The sequence below is a fragment of the Cygnus olor genome, chromosome 18, assembly GCF_009769625.2.
Source record: "Cygnus olor isolate bCygOlo1 chromosome 18, bCygOlo1.pri.v2, whole genome shotgun sequence".
Classification (NCBI taxonomy): domain Eukaryota; kingdom Metazoa; phylum Chordata; class Aves; order Anseriformes; family Anatidae; genus Cygnus; species Cygnus olor.
The window spans coordinates 6,282,742-6,302,273 of record NC_049186.1 but is presented as its reverse complement, the minus strand read 5'-3'; the positions used below and the strand labels follow the sequence as shown (position 1 = coordinate 6,302,273).

The 19,532-nt window shown below is 64.2% G+C and overlaps 2 protein-coding genes across 8 annotated transcripts; both read right to left on the bottom strand.

Annotated features, from left to right (window-relative positions):
• Positions 1-2,371: 2,371 nt before the first annotated feature.
• LOC121056908 (CMRF35-like molecule 6) lies at positions 2,372-8,778 on the bottom strand. 7 transcript variants are annotated; one of them, XM_040530434.1, is made up of 7 exons: positions 8,142-8,759; positions 6,648-7,028; positions 5,890-6,019; positions 4,962-5,068; positions 4,386-4,438; positions 3,868-4,005; positions 2,372-3,593 (listed from the first exon to the last, which is right to left on the bottom strand). In XM_040530434.1, the coding sequence occupies exons 1-7, from the start codon at positions 8,206-8,208 to the stop codon at positions 3,480-3,482; spliced, it is 990 nt and encodes a 329-aa protein (XP_040386368.1). In that variant the 5' UTR covers positions 8,209-8,759; the 3' UTR covers positions 2,372-3,479. The 7 variants fall into 7 exon arrangements, with proteins under 7 accessions (XP_040386368.1, XP_040386372.1, XP_040386370.1 ...); XM_040530435.1 differs by having other exon boundaries at positions 2,385-3,593; positions 5,890-6,023; positions 6,649-7,028; positions 8,148-8,761; XM_040530433.1 differs by having other exon boundaries at positions 2,385-3,593; positions 5,890-6,023; positions 6,649-7,028; positions 8,142-8,760.
• Positions 8,779-10,322: 1,544 nt separating this feature from the next.
• LOC121057169 (CMRF35-like molecule 2) lies at positions 10,323-15,646 on the bottom strand. The gene is made up of 5 exons (XM_040530943.1): positions 15,547-15,646; positions 14,220-14,297; positions 13,622-13,951; positions 12,898-12,962; positions 10,323-12,703 (listed from the first exon to the last, which is right to left on the bottom strand). Exons 1-5 carry the CDS (start codon positions 15,644-15,646, stop codon positions 12,425-12,427), a joined length of 852 nt encoding a protein of 283 aa, XP_040386877.1. The 3' UTR covers positions 10,323-12,424.
• Positions 15,647-19,532: the final 3,886 nt, after the last annotated feature.

The window sequence follows — 19,532 nt, the reverse complement described above, 5'->3', positions numbered from 1 at the left end:
GGGTGTGCATGTGTGCGCACTGGGGCATGCATGTGTGTGTGCACTGGGGAATGTGCGTGGGTGTGTGCATGAGTGTGCCCTGCGGTGTGCATGGGTGTGTGTTCATGTGTGTGTGCATGTGTGCACACTGGGGTGTGCATGCCTGCATGTGCATGCATGTGTGTACTGGGGTGTGCATGTGTGTGCACGTGCATGTGCGCACACTGGAGAGTGCATGTGCGCGCTGGGGTGCGCATGCGTGTGTACACTGGTGTGTGTGTTCATATGCATGTGTGTGCACATTGGGGTGTGCATGCCTGCATGTGTGCGCCGGGCTATGAGCGTGTGCCTGCATATGAGTGCACTGCGGGTGTGTGCGTGTGCATGCACGCGCATGCCTGTGCACTGTGGGGTGTGTGTGTGTGTGTGTGCAGATGCACGTGTGCGCACTGGGGTGTGCACGCCCGCACCACGGCACCCGAAGCGCCGAGCGAAGCTGCAGACAGAGGCCGGGCGTTTCCTGGGCAGGCTGGCAGTGACCCTCCCGTTTCCTGGCAGTGCCCCTGCCTCACCCGCTCCCAGCCCCGCAGCGCGCGTCCCCGTGCCGCCAGCCACCAGCCACCAGACCCAGATAAGACAAAAATGCAATTAAAAAAAAAAAAAAAAAAGTGCAATTAAAAACCAAACCCAACCGAACACAACCCAGCACGAAGCAGAGCCCAGAGGGGCGGTAGCCCCGCGGCGGGGTGCAGGAGGCAGAAGCACCCCGAAGCACCCCGAGGCGGGGTGGACGCCAGAGCCGCGTGCCCCGTGGGAGCTGTGGCAGGAGGGTCTCGGCGGAGGGAAGGGGAAGCGGTGCCAGCAGCGATAGCAGCGCCCTGCGGTCCCGCACCCCCTTCCTGGGCAGAGCTGCGGCCGGGGCAGTGCTGCGGCCCCAGCCGCCCGCCGAGTTTTAGGGGGAGGAGGTTTGGGTAAGGACGAGGGCTCTGGCGGGTGCTGACACAGCCTGCGGGGCTCCGGGGGGGCTTCCTCTCGTGCGGGAGCCGTTTGGTCCCGGGGTGAGCCCCCCCGGGATGCCTCCCCCTGCCCAGGGCACCGCCAGGCACAGGAGGAGAGAAGGGGGCACCCTCCGGGGGCTCTGAGCGATGCCAAAGGGAGCAAGGCTCCTGCCGGACGTGTGAGCTGCAGGATCCTATATAACGAGGGTGTTCTCCCCGCCGTTGCCTCCCCGTCCCAGCCCAGCACCTTGCCAGCCACCAGAGGTCACATTTAGGTGGTGTTTGGAGGCTGGCTGCCTGAAACAAGCCAGGATCGCTCCCCCAGCCTGGCACTTTGCGGCTGACCCTGTAGTAAGGAGCTGGGGGAGCAGCCACAGAGGAGCGAGAGCTGCAAGGAAGGACGGGGGGGCTCCCCGAGCCCTGCACCCCTCCCCAGAAGGGAGTTATTCGCACTCTGCTGCTCACCTGAGCAGTACAAATTGTGGAATATACACGAGTTCCAGCAAAACTAATCCCCAAAGTCCTCCCCTTTGCACCTGGGTGAGTTACGGGGGATTTGGGGGACCAAGCACGGGCTGCAGCTCCCAAATTCAAGCCCTGGCACGGGCGCAGGGATGGCCAGGAGGAAAGCTGGCAAAGCTGCCTGCGTGGGACCGTGAGGGTGGATGTGCCCAGGTGCTCAGCAGGGATGCTCGCAGCCGCTTCCACCCCCTCGGATGCACAAAGCGCGGAGGTGTCCCCTGCCAGGCGTTATTTCTGTCCTGGCAGCCGCCCTGTGACGCTGCTGATGCTGGAGAAAATACAATTATTATTATTTTCAGCTCTTGATGTCACCCGAGAAGGATTGCAGAGTCTTCAGCTGGGAAATACGAAAGCCTCGGTGGGCGGCTTCCTCGGCCCCGCAGCGCCTGCTCCCCCGCAGCCCGTGGCTATTTCTGCCTTAGTGCTGTGGGGAGGGCCTAATTTAAGAAAGCCGCTTCGTTCTTTTTTTAAAGCATGGAGCTACCCCCAGGCAGCGCGTTATGGGACCTACTTACCCAAAAAATCCAACTGCTTCATCCTCCCGTCGGTAACACAGGGGCTGTTGGCACTGCCCGGGGGAGCAGGAGCAGCAGCAGGCGATTTGTTTTCCCCTGCTCGCACACCGGGTCTGCAGCACCGCTGCTCTGTGCCCTCCCCTGCGTGCTCCCCGGCCCCATCAGGGCTGGCCCTGGACATTTCTGGGTGCCGACAGCTCCCGGCTGACCCCAGGAATAATTCTGGCTGCCTGAAGGGGAGCAACCACTGTAGCAGTCCCTCTCATACTTCCCTCGGTTCTGGCAGAGCGGCGATGCTACGCCAGGCTTCTTCAATAAAACGAGCACAAAAATACCCAAACGAAGCTTTGCAACAATTAACAACATTAATAAATTCTCCCCGAATGAGTCTGCCAGCACTCCCGACTGATGCACAGAGAGGTGCCGAACCCCAGCCTGTTTCCCAGGAGATGGACGGCCCCGAGCTGGGCAGGAGCTCGGAGGGAGCTCAGCACCGGTGCTGGGCTGGGGAGGACGAAGGCTGGGTGTCGGCGAGCTCCTGCTGCTGCAGCTCGTGCCCTGACGGAGCTGGGGTCCCCCTGCTGCTGGGGGTGGCGCCAGCAAGGTGCCAGCTCTGCTTCTGGGTGTACGTCGTGAAACGAACCCTTATCGCGGTGCAAAACTGTGGCACGAATACAGCTGAAAGGGGCATTGGATGATATCAGACGCTCGGTTGCTTTTACTGATAAAGGAGCGATGTTTTACGGAGAACAACACATTTACAGGGTGCCGAGAAATAAATTATCAGCGAAGCCGAGGAGAGAGAGCGCAGGACTGTGGGGTTTTGGGGGAGCTGCTCCCCAGCAGCTGTGCAGGAGGGACGGGAACACCTCTGCGGTCTCCTTTGGTGCACAGACACGAACACAACGGCTGTTTTGGGGCTGTCCAAGACACCAGGCACCACACTGCACCCCTAACCTGGGATGCCCTAGGTGCTAGCAGTGCCTGCAGGCACAGGGCACGTGGACGTAGCATTTCTCCCTGCCCTGCGCTCGGGAGCTGCCAGCTCTGCATCCATCGGTGTGAAATGCCAGCGTGAGGCAGGGGCAGGCGCGGCGGCTGCAGCCCCTGGGCACCACGCAGCAGTGGGGGCGCGGAGCCAAGCAGCCCACCTGCAGCACCCGGCCCCCCTTTGCCTGGACAATTTTGTCCGTCTGGACAACCCAAACATGAGGCTGCTTTCCGACCCTGGCACCATGGCCGAACCGGGCATGAGGGCTCCAAATGCAGGGGAACGATTTCATCCCCGTGCCGCGTGCTCGGCCTCGTCCTCTCCGAGCCTGCTCCAAGTTAGCACTGGAGCCTGTGGGAGCAGCAGCTCTGTTGGGGAGCCGTCTCCTGCCCAACTCAGCATCCGTCCCGGTGTCCCCACATGGGTCCTGTGCCCAAGGTCCCACGCAGGGCGGCGGTGCTGGGTCCTGAGCCCTCATGGCTTCGCGTGCTGCTGGGCTGGAGGCACGTTGGCGTAGAGCAGCTCCTGCTCCTCCAGCTGGGATTTGCGCACCGGGGCGTAAGTGGGCTCCTTTTTCTCCTCCAAATTCTGGGATAGGAAGGCAAAAAAAATATTTAAAAAGCAGCGTTTGCAGGTTTCCCCAAGCAAAAGACCCTCCACCTTCTGCAGGAACTTCTTGCATCCTTTTGGAGCGAGCACAGGGAGCAGGGAGCACGATTATCCACTGACATTTGTGTCCCCACCAGACCTGTCCCTCTGCAACCATATCCAACCCAGCCGCCAGCCCTTCCCTGCACGGAGCCCCCCACGCAGAGGTGAGAGCCCCAGGCTGGGTGTCCCCTGCCGCTGCCTTGTTCCCCACCTGGCTGGGCCTCTTGACCTCCGTGTAATCGGTGGCTGCGTTTGCCGAGGGGCGGAAAGCCTCCACGTTGCCGTAGGGCTGGCTCTCGCCTGCGCCGGCCGGGTGGTCAATATCCGCGTAGTGCAGCACGTCCGCTCCCTGAAACACCACCGAGAGCGGTCTGCGGGTGCTCCTAAGCTCCCTCCAGCCCCCCGGCTGCAGGCGTGGACACCTCTCCCGTCCCACCGCACCTCACCATCGGGGCTGCGACGGTGGCGGGAGCACCGAGGGAAAATTCGCCTGCCCGACCCCAATTCCCCTTCCCAGGGTTTCTCGGTGGCAGTGGCACAGGATCGCTGCTCGGCTCTTTCTGCCGGCCAGCTGAGCCCTGAGCACCCCTCCCAGCTGCAGGGAGCAGCCGTGAGCCCGGCTGAAGCACACTAAGGCAGCAGCCTGAGGCTGGGCTCGGGGCGCAACCTTTCCCCCTTCCAGCAGAGCCCGGAGCAAGCAGTCCCGACACACCACAGGGTTTGCCTTACTGGGTTCGGCGTGCCACGGATCCTGTCCATCTCGACAGCTGCTCCTGAGAAGGCTGAAACACAGACGTGGTCAGACACAAGCAAAGCCAGGGGATCAGAAATATAAAAAAAACCACACACTGCTGCTTCCAACCTCAATGTGAAACAGGAAGGAAGCCTGCAGCCCAGTGAGCACCTGAAGCAGCTCTTCATACAAAACCAGGGCCCAACCACCAGCTGGTGGTGGCCCCTGCTGGCCCTCCCCACCCTGCCCTCAAACTCTGCGCCAAATCTGCTGCAAACCTGGCTACAAAGCCAAGCACGTTGCATGCTTGTGGTGCAAGAACGTTGCGTACAGCGCGCACGGTGCCGTGCCGGGCAGCACCCACCCCACCAGCTGCCTTTCCCCATCACCATGGGGACCCGACCCGTGGGACGGTGCCCGCAGGGGAAGAAGACCTCCCCACGCCTCCCTTTGCTCACAAAGCAGAGAAGTCGTTCGGTGGAGGTCAGGAATTGGGTGGGTTAGCGAGGGAATGAGGAACTAAGAACCAAAAGAGGGAAAGCAATAACACGCGGCACAAGAGCCTCGCTTACCCTGCTTCCTCTTCCTGGACAGTACGACCAAAACCCCGGCAGCAACGGCGAGCAGAAACAGAACCACTGCGATGCAGGGAGTGAGGATGACCAGAGCTATGTCCAGGCTGCAAGAGAGAAGAGTTTCTGCCCTCGCACCTCTCAGCCGCACCCAGCAGCAGGCACCGCGGGGCAGGCGCATGGGGCCATGGCCAGAGGGTCACAGCCGTGGGCAAGGGGCTTGCCTGGGGAGCGAGGGAAGCAGGCACGGTGGTCCTCAGCCTGCAAGCAGCAGAAGCGGGTGGGACTTTGGGTTCTGCCTCATTCTGCTGTGTCCTGAGCATCTGGAGGAGCACTGCCTCTTAGTTTGCTCTGGTTCAGCTCCACTCTTTGGTGGCTTCCTTTGTTGTAACGGAATGAGGCACATTGTGGTGTGTCACCGGGGCTGGTTTAGAGGAAGCAGTTACCCCCGAGCACGGTGACGGGAAGCCTCAGCTCTCCCAATTCTTGCATCACCTCCAAGGGACAGCAGAGCGGGGAGGAGGCTCCGCGCTCCGGCCCCAGGCTCTGTCAGCCAGCCCCGTGGGACTGTGCGACTACAAAGCAGAACAGGACCCAGCTCAGCCCGTGCTTGGCTTCCCACGGGCAAAAAGCCCCGCAGAGCCTTGGGGAAGGAAGCGGGGCCAGCGCTGCAGGCGAAAACCACTTCTTGTATGGCCAGGACATGCGGATTTTTTAAGCTGCAGACATGGCTGGGGGGGGGGCTGAGTAGCCGGCGGTGCTGCGATTGCTTCCCGTGCGAAGCGGGTAGGGTGGAGCGCTGGTTCCTAAAGGCGAGAGCAGGAATCCCTAAGGGAAGCCCGAACAGCCAGGAGTGCTGCAGCCCCAGAGAGAGCTCAGGGAGGGAGGCAGCTGCTGCTCGCAGTGCGGGCCAGCAGCTGGCACTCACCTGTGGTCCAGGTCGGAAGAGGGGCTGGCTGTCCCCTGCATCCCTTCCTGCTGGGTAGGTGGCTGCGTGGGGCCCGAGGTGGATCCAGGCGGAGTGGCCGAGGTGGGGGGCGATGCTGTGGGTGTGGGAGCTGCGGCAAGAAGAGGAAAAAGGCTCAGCCAGGCTCCCTGCCTCTGCAGGGGAAATGCTGAGGGCGTTGCAGTGGGTCGGAGAAAACAACCTCACCGTCCTGCCGGGGCACCCTGCGTCCCCTCTGCTGTGTCCAGAGCACTCAGCCCGAGGTGCGTGGCTCTAACCCCACACCTGGGGGGATTACAGCAGGATCCCGGCAGTCCCAGTCCCCCCAGCGTGCACACACAGAGTTCAGCCTGCAGGAAGGGGCCCTGGGCACCCCGTGCGCCGCCAGCACCGACACGGCAGGGAAATGGGCTGGGAGCTGAGGACTCCACAGAGCTGGCAGTGAGGGCAGGAGGGCGCAGGCAGGGAGAGGGCCACGGGGCAGGGAGAGGGGCCACAGGGCACGGACATGACAGCGACGCACCGCAGCCATGGGGCAGCTGCCCCTGCAGCACCAAGAAGGGGCCGTGGGGACACCTGGAAGACACCGAGGTGCCCTGGTGACCCATCCCGGCGCAGCCCCGTGGTGCACAGGCGCCCACCTCCTCCTGGCTGCCCCTTCCCGCAGCCCCCGCTCCTGGCGCTTCTACTTGGCCGGGGGGGGCACCAACGTTGGACCTCGGGGACCCGCAAGCACTGACCTGGGGACACGATCACCCGCACCTCGTCGCCGTCATCGATGTGAAACATGGGCTTTAGCACCCCGCAGCGGTAGGTGCCCGTGTCCTCTGCCTTCAGGTTCTGTACGGTCACGGTGAACACCCGCTGGGTGCGATTGTCCCAGATGGAGAACCGGCCCCGCTGCACCCGGGGCTCCTCCTCCGAGGTGGCGATGATGTGGGTGTCAAAAGCACAGCTCCTAATCGTTCCCGGATGGCACCAGTACTTTGGGTTGGTCTCGTAGCTGTGCCGGTACGTGCAGGACACCGAGAGGGACCCCCCCAGGTACCCACGCACAGTGCCGGGCCCCCTCACTGCCTGGCCGCCTGCTGAGCGGCACGGAGCCGTGCAGACGAGCAGCACCAGAACCAGCCTCAGCACCCCCAGCCCCAGCCCCGGCCGCCTCGGCATGGCCGTGCCCTCGCCGACCTCCGCGCCCGGAGCCTCCCGGTGCGGCTGCGGGGCCCGGCCCGCCCCCGGGGCCGTACCTGGCAGCCGGGCGGAGCTCGGCGACCGCTGCTTTCCCCCCCTTTAACCCCCCCCCACCCTCCTTACCACCCTCCCACCCCGCTTCCTCCCCTCGAGGAGACCGGAGGGAAGGATGGAGCCTCGACGCGGTGCCCGGGCGCTTTATTGCGGCGGGGAAGCGGCGGCGGGGTGCTGAGCGCTGGGAGCCCTGGTGCTCAGCCTCTCCGCAGGCTCAGCCAGAGCACGGCCATGCTCATGGCCAGCAGGGCCAGCAGCTGCAGCCCGGCCAGCAGCGGGAACCAGCGGAGGCTGTCGCAGCGCCCTGATGGCACATCCACACCCAACGGCACGTCATCCGTGCTCCGCGGAGCATCCGTGCCCAACAGCGCGTCCGTGCTCAATGGAGAGTTCACGCCCGGTGGTAGCGACCGTGGAGTGGTCCAAAAGAGGGCATCAGTAGCTGTCGGTCGTGGCCCTGCAAAGGCAAAGGGGGCCCAGCTGTGTGTGCAGCCCCCTGCTCCCTGCCCCCGCTGCGCCCGGGTGTCGCCACCTCCCGCAGCCCGCTCCCAGCCCCGCGCCGTGCGGCTGGGGTGGCACTGGTGCTGCGCAGGGGACCCGCAAGCACTGACCTGGGGACACGATCACCCGCACCTCGTCGCCGTCATCGATGTGAAACATGGGCTTTAGCACCCCGCAGCGGTAGGTGCCCGTGTCCTCTGCCTTCAGGTTCTGTACGGTCACGGTGAACACCCGCTGGGTGCGATTGTCCCAGATGGAGAACCGGCCCCGCTGCACCCGGGGCTCCTCCTCCGAGGTGGCGATGATGTGGGTGTCAAAAGCACAGCTCCTAATCGTTCCCGGATGGCACCAGTACTTTGGGTTGGTCTCGTAGCTGTGCCGGTACGTGCAGGACACCGAGAGGGACCCCCCCAGGTACCCACGCACGGTGCCGGGCCCCCTCACTGCCTGGCCGCCCGCTGAGCGGCACAGAGCCGTGCAGACGAGCAGCAGCAGCAGCAGCCACATGGCCGGGCTGGCCTTTGGCACCCGTCGGGCAGCCCTCCGGCCAGACATGCTCCTCGGTGCCTCTTGGGGGCTTCGCTTCCTCTTTTCCCCGTGCCTCAGCACCACTCACTGCTGGAGGCCAGGCAGCTGCGTGGGAACTCTAGTTTTCTCCGGTGTCAGCTGATTTCCCGCATCCTCTTCTTGCACCAACGGCAGCCCGGCCCCCGTGCCTGGCCCTCACATTGTGCCCCTGCTCCATCGCTTCCCTTTGCCCCCAGGGAGCCCCCACGGTGGGTGCAGTCCTGCCCCTCCGTGCCTCGCTGCGCAGTGCCTCCAGACAGCGGGGCACACAGCGGGGTCTGCATCCAGGGGGGCTCAGCCCTGTGCAGGGACCCCCTGAGCCCCAAACGTGCCCCATGCCTGCTGCCCTGGCTGGGATGTCCCACCCCCCGTCCCCATCCCTTGTCCCCTAGCAGCAGCCCCCCCAGCCTCCTCCTTCCTCCTTCTCACCGACTTGCTGACCCTGTGGTTTGCTGGGAAAATCCCTCAGCAGCAGGGGAGCTGGATGAGTGCGTAACAGGATGGGCGAACAACTGGCCGATGGGTCAGGCTCAAAGGTGGTGCCTCAAAGGGTTGTAGGGCCTTAAAGGGTGTTGGTGCCTCAAAGGGTTATAGTGCCTCCGAGGGTTGTAGTGCCTGGGTTACATCAGGCTGTTGGCCAGTCACTCGGGGGTTCCCCCGGGCTCCATTCCGGGACCAGTTCTCTGCAATGTTTTTATAAATGACCTGGATGCAGGACTCGAAGGCATTTTTTTGTGGGTGATGTTAAATTGGGAGGAGCTGTGGGCTCCCTTGAGAGCGGAGAGGCCCTTGTGCACAGCCCCGCTGCTGGCACCACCCGCAGCTCTGGCCTGGGAGAAGGCGAGGAGGCAGCTGTAAGGCACGCTCCTTAAGGTCTGCCCTGGTCTGACAGCACTGAGGGTGCCCCTTGGTGGAGATACAGCTCAGCTGGCCCTGGCCTGTCCCTGGATCCTGGCCCCAAAGCAGGCTCTCTGCAGACCAAGGGTCCCCACTGAGCATCATCCACGTGGGGCCCCAGGCTGCCAGGGTGCCCGTGCGGTGGCTGTGGGGCAGGCAGAGAAAGGTGGGGTGAGGAATGGGGGGGCTGTGTGACGGGAGTGTCAGCTGGAAGGCCATCGGTGGGGACGGGCGAGCTGTGCCACCTCCAGCCCCGTGCACCCCGGGGCCCGTCCTGCTGCTGGGAACGAGCCGGGGGGCAAAGTGGGAAGGGCTCAGTGGTGCTGGAGGGACGCAGCTCCCAGGCTCGGCCAGCTGCAGGTGAGCCTGGAAATGGGCGCTTGGCTCCATCCGGCAGGGCTGGCGCTGCTGAGGGCTCCTCCCCGCACAGCGGGGCTCAGCCAGGTGCTCGTGTCCCCTCCAGGACACCAAGTCCCCCAAACGGGGCTCCCTGCGCGGCCCCACATGTCCGTGTCGGCAGCCCCCCTGTGCCCTGACCAGCGCTGGCAGCTGGAGGAGGATGTGGGCAGACAGACAGACAGACAGACACCTGCAGGATACCCAGGTTTATTCCAAATTGCCTTTCCTCAGCAGCTCCAGCTCAGCAGCCGCAGGCACCCCGAACCCTCCCCGCTGCAGCCTTGGGGGTGCCGGCAGCGGTTTGGGCTTTGCAGGGGGAGAGGTGCCTGGCGCTGAGCAGCTCCCGCTGCGGGACGGGTGGCTCAGCCCCGGCGTCACCGCCGTCCGTCAGGGACAACCACACGGCGCGCGCCATCACGGTGACGATGGGCGGCGTGGCGCCGGGGGACGCGGGCTGGTACTCGTGCCGGGTGGCAAGGCCCCTGCTGTACGACCTGCGGCACGCCACCCGGCTGGTGGTCTCTGCAGGTAAAGCGGGAGGCTGCCCCGGTGCAAACCGTGCTGGTGGTGGAGGGATGAGGCTGTACGGAGCAGAGCCTCTCCCTCGGTCCCTTTTAGTGGCCCTGCTGCTGTGAGCCCAGCCCTTGGGGTTCCCAGTTCCCCCCCCCCGCCCCGAGGAATCCTCCCTGTCCCTGTGCCTCCCCCCAGCACCCAGGGGATCACCACGATGGACCTGGTGAGCCCCCCGCCCAGCTCCCAGGGGTGCCGGCAGTCCGTCGCAGCAGCGATGCTCTTCCAAAAAGTTTCTCCAAGGAAAATTTAAATACTCAGCCTGGGAGCACTGCACCTGCGACCTCCAATGGCTGTGGCTTTTCTGCAGCCACCAGCACTTTTCACTTGCCCGCGGGGACGGAGCTGACCCCAGGCAGGCGGTGCTGGTGCGGGGTCAGGCGGTGGTACGGGGTGATGCCCACGGGACTGCAGAACCCGCTCCCCCCCCATCTCCTGCGCCCCTGAGACTCAAGCCCCTGGAAGGAGATCAGCGCCTGCAGGGCCACGGGGTGGCTGAGACGAATGGGGACAAGGGGTAGGAGGACGAGAGGGAAGGTGTGGGTCAGCTGTGCCGGGGTGGAAGGAGCCACGTGCCCACCCCACGGGCACGGCGTCAGGCCGAGCCCCCCCACAGAGTGCCCAAGGCAGGGCTGCTCTTGTTTGTTTTGTCGAGCAGAAGTGTCTGGATTCCCCCCAAACCACCTCTTCTGGCCCGAATATGGCCTTTGAGTGGCAATGCTGCTCTTCCCCCGAAATTAAACCTTTCCAGTGAAAGCTGCAGAAGCCCAAAGGCTGCAGAAGCAGAGCCACTTCCCGGCAGCTCCCGGGCCAGTGGCTTTCTTCCTCTGTGCCCCTTGGGAAGAGGGGAAAGCAAGACCCCGCCGGAGGCTGAGGCAGCTCCTTCCCCATGTCCTGCCCGTCTGTCCCCCGCCTCCCACACTGCCCGTCCCTGTAGGGCGAGAGGAAGCTTGGTGTTTTCCCCCGGCCATGGGGTATCTCCCTTCCCAGAGAGCCGGGGGGCTGGCTGGGAGCTGCCCTCCACCTTCCTGGCCCCTGACGCACGGCAGATAACCTCAAGATGTAAATTCAAGAAGTGGCCGGCAGCTGCCAACCTGCTTTCTGCTGATAAACCTCCCAGGGAAACCTGGCAGCGAAGCCTCACTGCCACATCCCCAGGTTCCTCTCCTCTTTCCTTGCTCTGAGCTTTGTTTCCCCTCTCCCTGGTGCCCCCGAGCACCCACCGGCACGGCCCCAGCACCACCGGGGTCCCCGGGGTCCCTTTTTCACCCAGGGAGTCCCAGAGGCGCTGGGTTGTCCCATCCCTTCCTCACTGAGCCCCACCAGGGAGGTTCTTTCTTGCCATTTATCTAAATTTAAAGCAACCCATTTACATCCAAGCCAGGAAAACATCCCGCACACCAGCGTGCAAAGGAATCGGATGTATTTTTCCCATCTGGAGGCGTTGCTCAACCCGCAGAAGCAGCAGCAGGAGGTTGGGATGGAGCGGGGACACGCTTAGGGTGGGGAATTGGGGTGTCCCCGGGCTCCGGGGGCTCTGTCCATGGGCAGAGGCAGTCGAGCTGCTGAGATCCTCCCGTGATGGAACCGCAGCCCCTGGTGAAGCTCATTCCCGCGCTGCAGCCCCCCTGCTCCCTGCCCAGCTCGGAGCAAAGCGCCGGTGTCTCTGCAGGGGACCACCTGGGGACCCCGCTGCCTGCCCGCGGCGCTCCCTTACGACCGGAGGAATTAATTTCTTTGCTGGGTGCCGTGGCCGGACCCCCCCCAGCTCCTGTCCTGGCAAAAGCTGTTGATGTAGAAGTTCTCGTCCTCCAGCTCGGCGTCCTGCTCCACGGCGCTGCTGCCCTGCCGCGGGGGCGGCGTGTCCCCAGGGCCCTGGGGCACGGCAGGGGCTCAGCAGGCGGCACGGCACGGCCGGGTGCTGCAGGGCTTCCCGGTTCCCTGCTGCCCGTGCCGGGGCTCTCACCTTTGTCAGGTCCAGCTCGTTGTAGACGTTGTCCAGCTCCCCGGCGAAGGCAGGCTTGGAGGGGGTCGGAGGGGTTTTGCTGCGAGGGGGCGGCGTGTCCCCAGAATCCTGAAACAGGCAGCGGGGTCAGGGGGCGGCCGGCCCCGCTCCCTGCCAGGCTCAGCCCCGCGGGCTCCAGCCGTGCCCCCGGGCACCCAGAGGAGTCCGAAGGCTGCAGCTGCAGGGGGGGCTCGTGGGGACCGGTGGTCCCGGGGGGGCTCGCCGGGCACTTGCCGTATGGTGCAGCTGCGCCCGGTCCTTCGGCTTAGATCTCACCGCTCCCAGGGGTCTCCAGAGGTCTGGGGGCAGAAAGAAGAGCCGTGGCAAAGCAGCCTAACCCCCTCCAGGTTCCCCAGCTCCTGCCCCGCTCAGCTCCCCCGGATGGGTCCCGCTGTGCCTGGGAAGGGCGCAGTGGCACCTTTGGGTGCCCTTACCTTCCCTCCTCCTCCACAGGACGTAGATGAGCCCGGCAGAGCCGGCCACAGCCAGCAGGGAGAGCAGCACCACCGTGGGCACCAGGGCGCTCAGGGCTGACCTGGGGGGGCTGGAGGCAAGAGGAGCGGGGCTGTTTGTCTCTGCCCCCGGAGGCTGGCGCTGTGCTCCTGCAGCCCCCTGCCCACTGCGGGACGGGCCACGAAGCAGGGACACCAGCCTGGGGCCCCACTTGGGTCTCTGCTGCCGCATCACCCCCCCCAAAAAAACGTCTCCGGAGAGTCCCCACGAGCCCCCCGGTGCGAGGACCCCCATGGCACCCCACTCCTGCGAGCCCCCTGCCCGCCCCGCGGTGCTCACCCCGTGGCAGTGGCATTGGTGATGTTGGCCGTGTAGAGGAGCTCGGTCGTGGCGTCGGAGAGCCAGGGCGAGGGGGTGGCTGCAGGGTTTGCAGGCACAGCTCGTACGGACGCGTCAGGGGTGGTCCTGGGGGGAGCTGGGGTCCCCCACGTCCCACCAGCAGGAGGTGAGCCATTGCCTGTACCGTGCCCAGCCCTTGCCCCTGCCCTGCCGGCGTTCCCACGGGGTGCTCCTTCCCTGCAGCTCCCCGCGGAGAGGCATCTCTCCGGCTGCCAGGAACCGAGGCTTTCCCGAGGCTGGAGGGCCTGGATGTGCCCCTTATCCCCACCCAGAAGCTCAGACTTTGCATCCCAGACCCGCTTTGGTTTGCAGTTTGCACTCTCTCTGGCTGCAGCACTGAGGCTCATCCAGGAGCATTCACTTGCAAGTTTAGGTGCTGGCTTTGCCATCCTTCCTGCACAGCACCCGGTGCTGGGAGCCCAAATAATGGTCTGGGACTGGCCTCGGTGCTGCAAACCCCTGCACAGGGCTCCAGCCTGCCCTGCATGCACCTACATGCATCCCTTGACAAAGGGACCCGTCACTCCTGCCGCCCTGCCACTGGTTTATACTGGGTGGCAACCAATATAAGCGGAGCTGAGCTGCACCATTTCTCCGCGACATAACCCAGCACCTTCCCCCAAAAGGCTTTCCCTTACAAAAAAAAAAAAAAAAACACAACAAAATGCCAGCACTCACCTGGCAAAACCCTGATGGTAACCGGTGTCATGATGTCCCTCCCCGCCCGCTCCACCCCGCACCAGTAGCTCCCAGCGTCCTCCTCCGAGAGCCCCTCCAGGGTGAGCAGGACGAGGCAGAAGACGTGGTTGTCCGTGATGGAGACCCGGCCGCGCTGCCGGGGCACTTCTCTCCCCGCTGTCTCCACCACCTTGCGGCAGGAGTCCCGCGAGGCCCCGCGGCACCAGTACTTGTTGTAGCCCTGGTAGCCCGGCGCGTACCAGCAGTGCAGGGACAGCGCCTGGCCCGCGCGGCCGCTGACCTCCCGGGGGGCAAAGAGAGCCTGGCACGCTGCGGAGAAACCGAGCGGTGATGGAGAGGAACCATCCGTGGTCTGGAACTGCGCCCTTCCTCCCTCCAAGCTGCCCCTTGTCGGCTTGTTTTGGAGGGGCGGTGAGAAATAAGCACTTTTTGGAAGACTCCATCTGCCTGCTTTTATCCCCAAAAGGCTGCGGTGATGGGAGGCTTCGGCTCCAGGGCTGGTACCCGAAGGTTGGAGCACCGCTGGGGGGGCCTCAGCAGCTCTGCTCCCCCCCCGGATCGCTGCACCCATCCTCACCTGGGAGAAGGAGCCAGCCCCAGCCCGGCCACGTCCCCATCATCCTGCTCCGCTCCAGGGGCCCGCGAGCATCAGCCGCTCTCAGGGGAGTGAGAGGTCAGGGGAGGGCGGCAGGGGATGCGGGGCTGGTGCTCAGCCTCTGCGATTTTCTGCTGCTGCTTCCTCGCTCGTGCAAGCGGCGACCGCAGAGCACGAGGCTGGCTGGGTTATTTTTGTCTGGGAGAGTTTCACCTCGGGGCTGGGGGGTTTCTGCTGGGGGGAACGAGGCTCTGGGGTGCTTTCTGCAAACTGGCCCACCTGGAGGCCGGGTGCTCGGGGCCGCAGGGAGGGTGGCAGCAGGAGGAACAGAGCCCTGAGCCTGCCCCGGGTGCGGGGACGTGGAGCCCGTGCACGAATGCAGGGGGGTGGCACGGGAGGGCAGGGGCCTCACCCCAAATTTCTGCAGGGAGAGGATGGAGCACGGGGGGGGATGGAGCACAGAGGGGGGATGGAGCACACGAGCTCTGCCCAGCTTTAAATGCCAAACTGGAGCAAAACCAGCACGGGAGCTCCAGCCTTGGTGCGCCTTGGTGCAGTGCTGGGGAGCGGTGCTGGTACAGAGCAGCCTCCTGGGTGCTCGGAGTGCTCGGCTCAACCCCTCAGCTCTGTTTTGGCTCTGGCAGGGTCGCTGCCTCTCCCCACTTGGGTTTTCTGTTGTGCCTTACAGCACCGAGCAGGGCACGGGAATGACAGTCCTGGGGGCCACAAGGAAAGTGTCTGCTCCTCTCCTGCCAGACGACCTTGTGGGGGGGCCGAGGCCACCCTTGGGTGCCAGCAGCACCCAGAACGGGCTCCCCTCGCCTGCTGGTTCCCTCCCCTTGCACAGACCCAGAGCCCCTGAGCAGAGGCCGGTGCTTGGCAGGGCCAGCAGGGGCACAAACGGAGCCGAACCCCAGCTTGGCCCTTCCCTGACCCCCCGGCGTCCCTGCGCACCGCAGCGGGAGCTCCTTTTTGCACCAGCCTCCTGGGTTTTCTTCCTCTTCCTAGAACTGCCGCGCCTGTTTCCATTTCACAGCCAGGCGCCTATGTCCTGGTGATGGGACCTGCTCAAAGCAGGAGCTTTCCTGGGGGCTCCCCAGCCTGGGACAGGGGGCTGAGACCCCAAAACCCCTGCAGGAGACCTGTTATGGGGCCAGCACCCCTCGCGGGGCACACACACGATAGGACCCCACAGACAGGGTGTCAGGGGCCACCCCAAGGCCCCCCCTTCCTTCCCACACTACTTTTTGGCCCGTTTGCTCTACGTGAGGAAGCAGAAGGAAGGAAGTGAGCCTGCAGGTGAAAATACAGAAGCCGGCAGCGGCCGTGCAGGAGCGGGGTAACCGCAGCGCCCGCAGCAGCATCTCCTCCGTGGGGCACCGGGGCAGGGCGGGGGACAGAGGCCACATCTCCGCCCTGACACCGGCTCCCCCTTCCTCCCCCCGGGCTCTTTCTCACCGCACACGAGAACCGCAGAGGATAAAATAACCCCGAGGCTGCCTGCTCTCTGCTGGGCTCGTTCCATCCTAGCAGCCCCGAGCGGGGCGCGCAGCCGGGGCGCTGCGTCCTCCGGTCACCCCTGGCCGGGGTGCTGGGCTGAGGTGCTGGGCTTCTCACCCCTGCTTTGGGGGTGTTAAAAATGCCACAACTGCTGATCTTTGCTCATATAATGTCTGGAAACAGGATGGGGAGAAGCAAATCTGCTGGCCCATGGTCCCCCAGCATGTCCAGCCATGGGCACGGTGACAAGCAGGGGTCCCCCCATCTCCTGCATTGTGGTGCTGGGGTCACATCTGTGGGATGTGGGGCACCTCGGTGGGACAGGCAGAGCCCCTGGCAAGAGGAAAGCTGGTGTAGGGGAAGGAGCGTGAGCCCAAAATGCAGCATCTCCCCCTGCAGCACCCCAAAACAGGGCAGCTCCCCCTGCTGCATGGCTGGGAGTGGGGAGCACCCATGGTGTGACCCCGTCCTTGCTCCTACACCTCCACGGCCACCCCGTAGGCAGGGTCTGCCTGGTGCAGAGCGATGCAGAGGGATGGGCTGCTGCCCCTGCTCCATGTTCAACATCCAGCAAAGTGCTCCGCAGCCCCCCGGCCCCACAGAGAGACCGCTGGTGGTGGGCAGCCCCTGCAGCCCCTGCCTGGTGGTTGTAGGGTTAGGGTTAGGGTGAGCGATGCGACCAGGCGCTGCTTTTGCCCAGTGAGATTTTGGGTCAGGTCTTGTCTCTGGTCTTAACAGAAGTGGGCAGAAAATGAATCGACCGAGGCCCACGGGTGCTCAGCCCAGAGCCAAAAGACCCGCCGAGCCCCCGTCCCACCTTATCCCACTGCAGCCTCTGAGCTGCAACCTCTTCAGTGACATTTCCCAACCCCAGATCCCGTTATTTAACCTGGGACCTTTGAAAAATAATCGGTGTGCTTCAGACCCTGCTTTCATGTGCTGCTTTGTCAGCTTTGGTGAAATCATCCATACGAGATAAGGGGAACATTGTAGTTGCTAATGGGGCTCCCGCAGTGCTGGCTGACCGCGCGCCCGATCTGATCCCTCTCTTCCGCTGCCGTCTCTGATAACCACGTTAAAGCCAGATCATTCCCAGATATCCTGATTTAGCATGGAAAATAGAGCCCCGAGGGCTTGGTTAGGGCTGGGGGCTTCCTGGGGGCTCTGCCTGAAGCTGGGCTCCTTGGCCAGGAAGGGCCGGGGTGCCAGGGGTTGTTCCTGCGGGGAGGTTAAGGAAGATGCAGATGGTGAGATTCCGACTCCTGCCTATTTCACGGGGAAGGAACAGCCCCAGCAGGGCTCACATCTCCCCCCGAAGTGCTACACAAGTAGTCCAGGGGCAGCTGGTGGGGTCAGGCAGCTGAGAAGGAGCAGGACTGGAGTGAAGCAGAACCCCCCGCGCTGGGTGCGAACCTTCCAGGGCTCCCCCAGGCAAACAAACGGACAAGGAGATAAGCTCAGAGGTAGCAGAGGACTATCAGAGTACAATCTACCAGCAGGTGAGGCCAAACAATGGGGTAAATTGCCGGCTCCTTTGAAATCTCTCCTGCCAATCGGTCGTTTCCTCCCATTTCATTGCTGCTTTCGGGGGTCGCGCACCTGCTGGGGCCATAAACCTCCATAAACCCCTCGCTGGCTGCGGGAGCCTCTGCCCGGCTGGGTGAGGGGCTGGGGAAGCCGCCGGTTTTCTTCTGGTGGTGGGGGAGGACAATCCTGGCTGGCTGAGGGCAGAGGGTGCTGCAGGTGTCAGGCAGCTGGGCCCCAATTAAGCGGCGGCTGCCACTATCAGGAAGGGGTCGGGGCCCCAAAGGCCGTAAAGTGGCCCCAGGTCCCTGGAGCAGGGCCAGCCCGTGCTGCTGGAGAGCTGCCTGTGTCCCGCTGCTGCTGCCTGGCTTTTTGCAGCGATCCGTGCCGTCTCGCCGAGCTGCCTCAGGCTCGGCATCGGCACCATGAGTTAGGAAAACTCCTCCTGCTGTTAACCCTGCGGGGCCAAGCGTGGCTCTGGCGTAACCCCGGTGCCCGCAGCAGGAAGGCGAGCTGGTATTTACGAGGCTCTCCGTCCTGCCAGCTGGGCAGCAGCCTCTCGTTGCTCTCTGTTATGGCTTGGAAAAGGAAAATGAACATTTCTGGAGCCGAGGACGACCGGAGGATGCTCCCGGAGCCGCTCCCGCAGCAGGGCTGAGCCAGGAGCCCCCAGAGCTGCAGCTCTGGGCTGGGGTGCACGGGGGGCTCCAGCTCCTCTTTGCAGGGGGGTAAAATTCATCCCAGTCCATCGAGGGGCTTGGCTGAGCCCGGCACAAACTCAGCACAGCTCAGGCACCGGGGGCAGGATCCCCCTGGTCTTGTTGAAGTCACCCTGGGTGAAATTCACAAATTATTTTTCAGGGACCCCCAATTCAATAAAAGAACCCGGGGTCGGGAGATGCTCTCCTCTTCCCTGGGCCCACCTGGTGCGGGGCGTATGCCTCGTGCTGGACCTCAGGGCCGGCCTCAGCACTTCTAAATTATCTGATCCAGACGCGGCCGGTGCTGCCGCTTGTCTCTGTGCTGGCGATCAGCCCTGGGTGCCCCAGACCTGGGGGCTCAGGGTGTAGGATGCTCTGCGCCGGGTCTGGGTGTGGGTACAGCTCCCCAGCCTGAGACCCCCCGTCCCCCGTCCCCGGGCTGGTTTTCCTCTTTTCTGGCTGTCGTTGCCCTGACCCATCCTCTGCCCTGGCAGAACCGTGTCTGCCGTCGGAGGAATTAACGGGCAGATGTAATTAGCAACGTCAGGCAAAGCAGAAAGCCGGCAGTGGGGGGTGCAGATGGCTCCTGGCAACTGCTCTGCTCGGGGCCGTCTGCTGAGCTGGAGGGGGGACCGGAGGTTGCACTGAGACCTCTTAAAGAGCTCTCCCAGGGAAGGTTTGTTTCGTTCCCTCCTGATCCAAAGCACCGGGTTGCTCTAAAGGGAGCTGGGAATAAAAGGGTCTCAGTGAGACACCGGCTGTCGCTCCGGGTTTAGGCACAGCTCTGTCTTGTTCCTGAGCACAGCCTGGTTTTGTCCCTGAGCAGGCTCCCAGCGGGGCTGTCCGAGCGCAGGGTGTCCCCAAAGGGAGCTGCTGGGGATCCTAACGGGGCCGAGGGGTCCCGGCTGGCACAAACCCTCGCTGTGCCGGCGCAGCACGGCCCGATGGCAGCAGGGGCTGACGGCCAGGGAGGGGGCGGCCGGAGCACCCCCAGTGCAGGGTCAGGAGCCCTAAAATTAGGGTTTTAGGGTGAGCTGGGCATGATGCACAGCTTGGTGCCTGCAGCAGAGATGACTTCGTGCTCCCAGCTTGGTGGCTGGTCGGAGCCCAGGGCTCCAGCATCTGCTGAGGTGGAGGGAAGGAGGGAAGGAGGGATGCAGGGACAGAAGGAGGGATGGAGGGAAGGAAGGAGGGATGGAGGAAGGAGAGGGAGAGGGATGGAAGGAGGGAGGGAGGGAGGGAGGGAGGGAGGGAGGGAAAGAAGGAGGGAAGGAGGAAGGAGGGCAGCATATCCCGGTGGTGAGGATGGGGTTCAGGGAGCCCCCGGAGAGGGACCGGAGCAGGAGCGCTGCAAGACCCGGGCACGGCAGGGAGCCAGGCTCTGCTCCTCTATCCAACGGGGAGGCAGCCGTGCCGTGCCGAGCCGAGCCGAGCCGAGCCGAGCCGAGCCGAGCCGAGCCGAGCCGTGCTGCGCTTTGAGCTCCTCAAAGCGACCGGAGAGAACCGGGCAGGGCCGGGAGGGAGCGAACCGCGCCGGGCCGGCTGGAGCCGTGCCGAGCCGTGCCGAGCC

What these genes read in the sequence shown, in the direction of transcription:
- LOC121056908 (XM_040530433.1), bottom strand. Translation starts at nt 8,208, where the DNA reads ATGTCTGGCCGGAGGGCTGCCCGACGGGTGCCAAAGGCCAGCCCGGCC. An exon ending in CATGTGGCTGCTGCTGCTGC is followed by an intron (nt 7,029 to 8,141) that starts TGCTCGTCTGCA and finishes GGCTGGTTCTGG; the next exon opens with TGCTGCTCGTCTGCACGGCT. An exon ending in TCTTCCGACCTGGACCACAG is followed by an intron (nt 5,069 to 5,889) that starts GTGAGTGCCAGC and finishes TCTCTCTTGCAG; the next exon opens with CCTGGACATAGCTCTGGTCA.
- LOC121057169 (XM_040530943.1), bottom strand. Translation starts at nt 15,646, where the DNA reads ATGTGGCCTCTGTCCCCCGCCCTGCCCCGGTGCCCCACGGAGGAGATG. An exon ending in GGGCTGGCTCCTTCTCCCAG is followed by an intron (nt 13,952 to 14,219) that starts GTGAGGATGGGT and finishes GTTTCTCCGCAG; the next exon opens with CGTGCCAGGCTCTCTTTGCC. An exon ending in TACCATCAGGGTTTTGCCAG is followed by an intron (nt 12,963 to 13,621) that starts GTGAGTGCTGGC and finishes CAAACCCTGCAG; the next exon opens with CCACCCCCTCGCCCTGGCTC.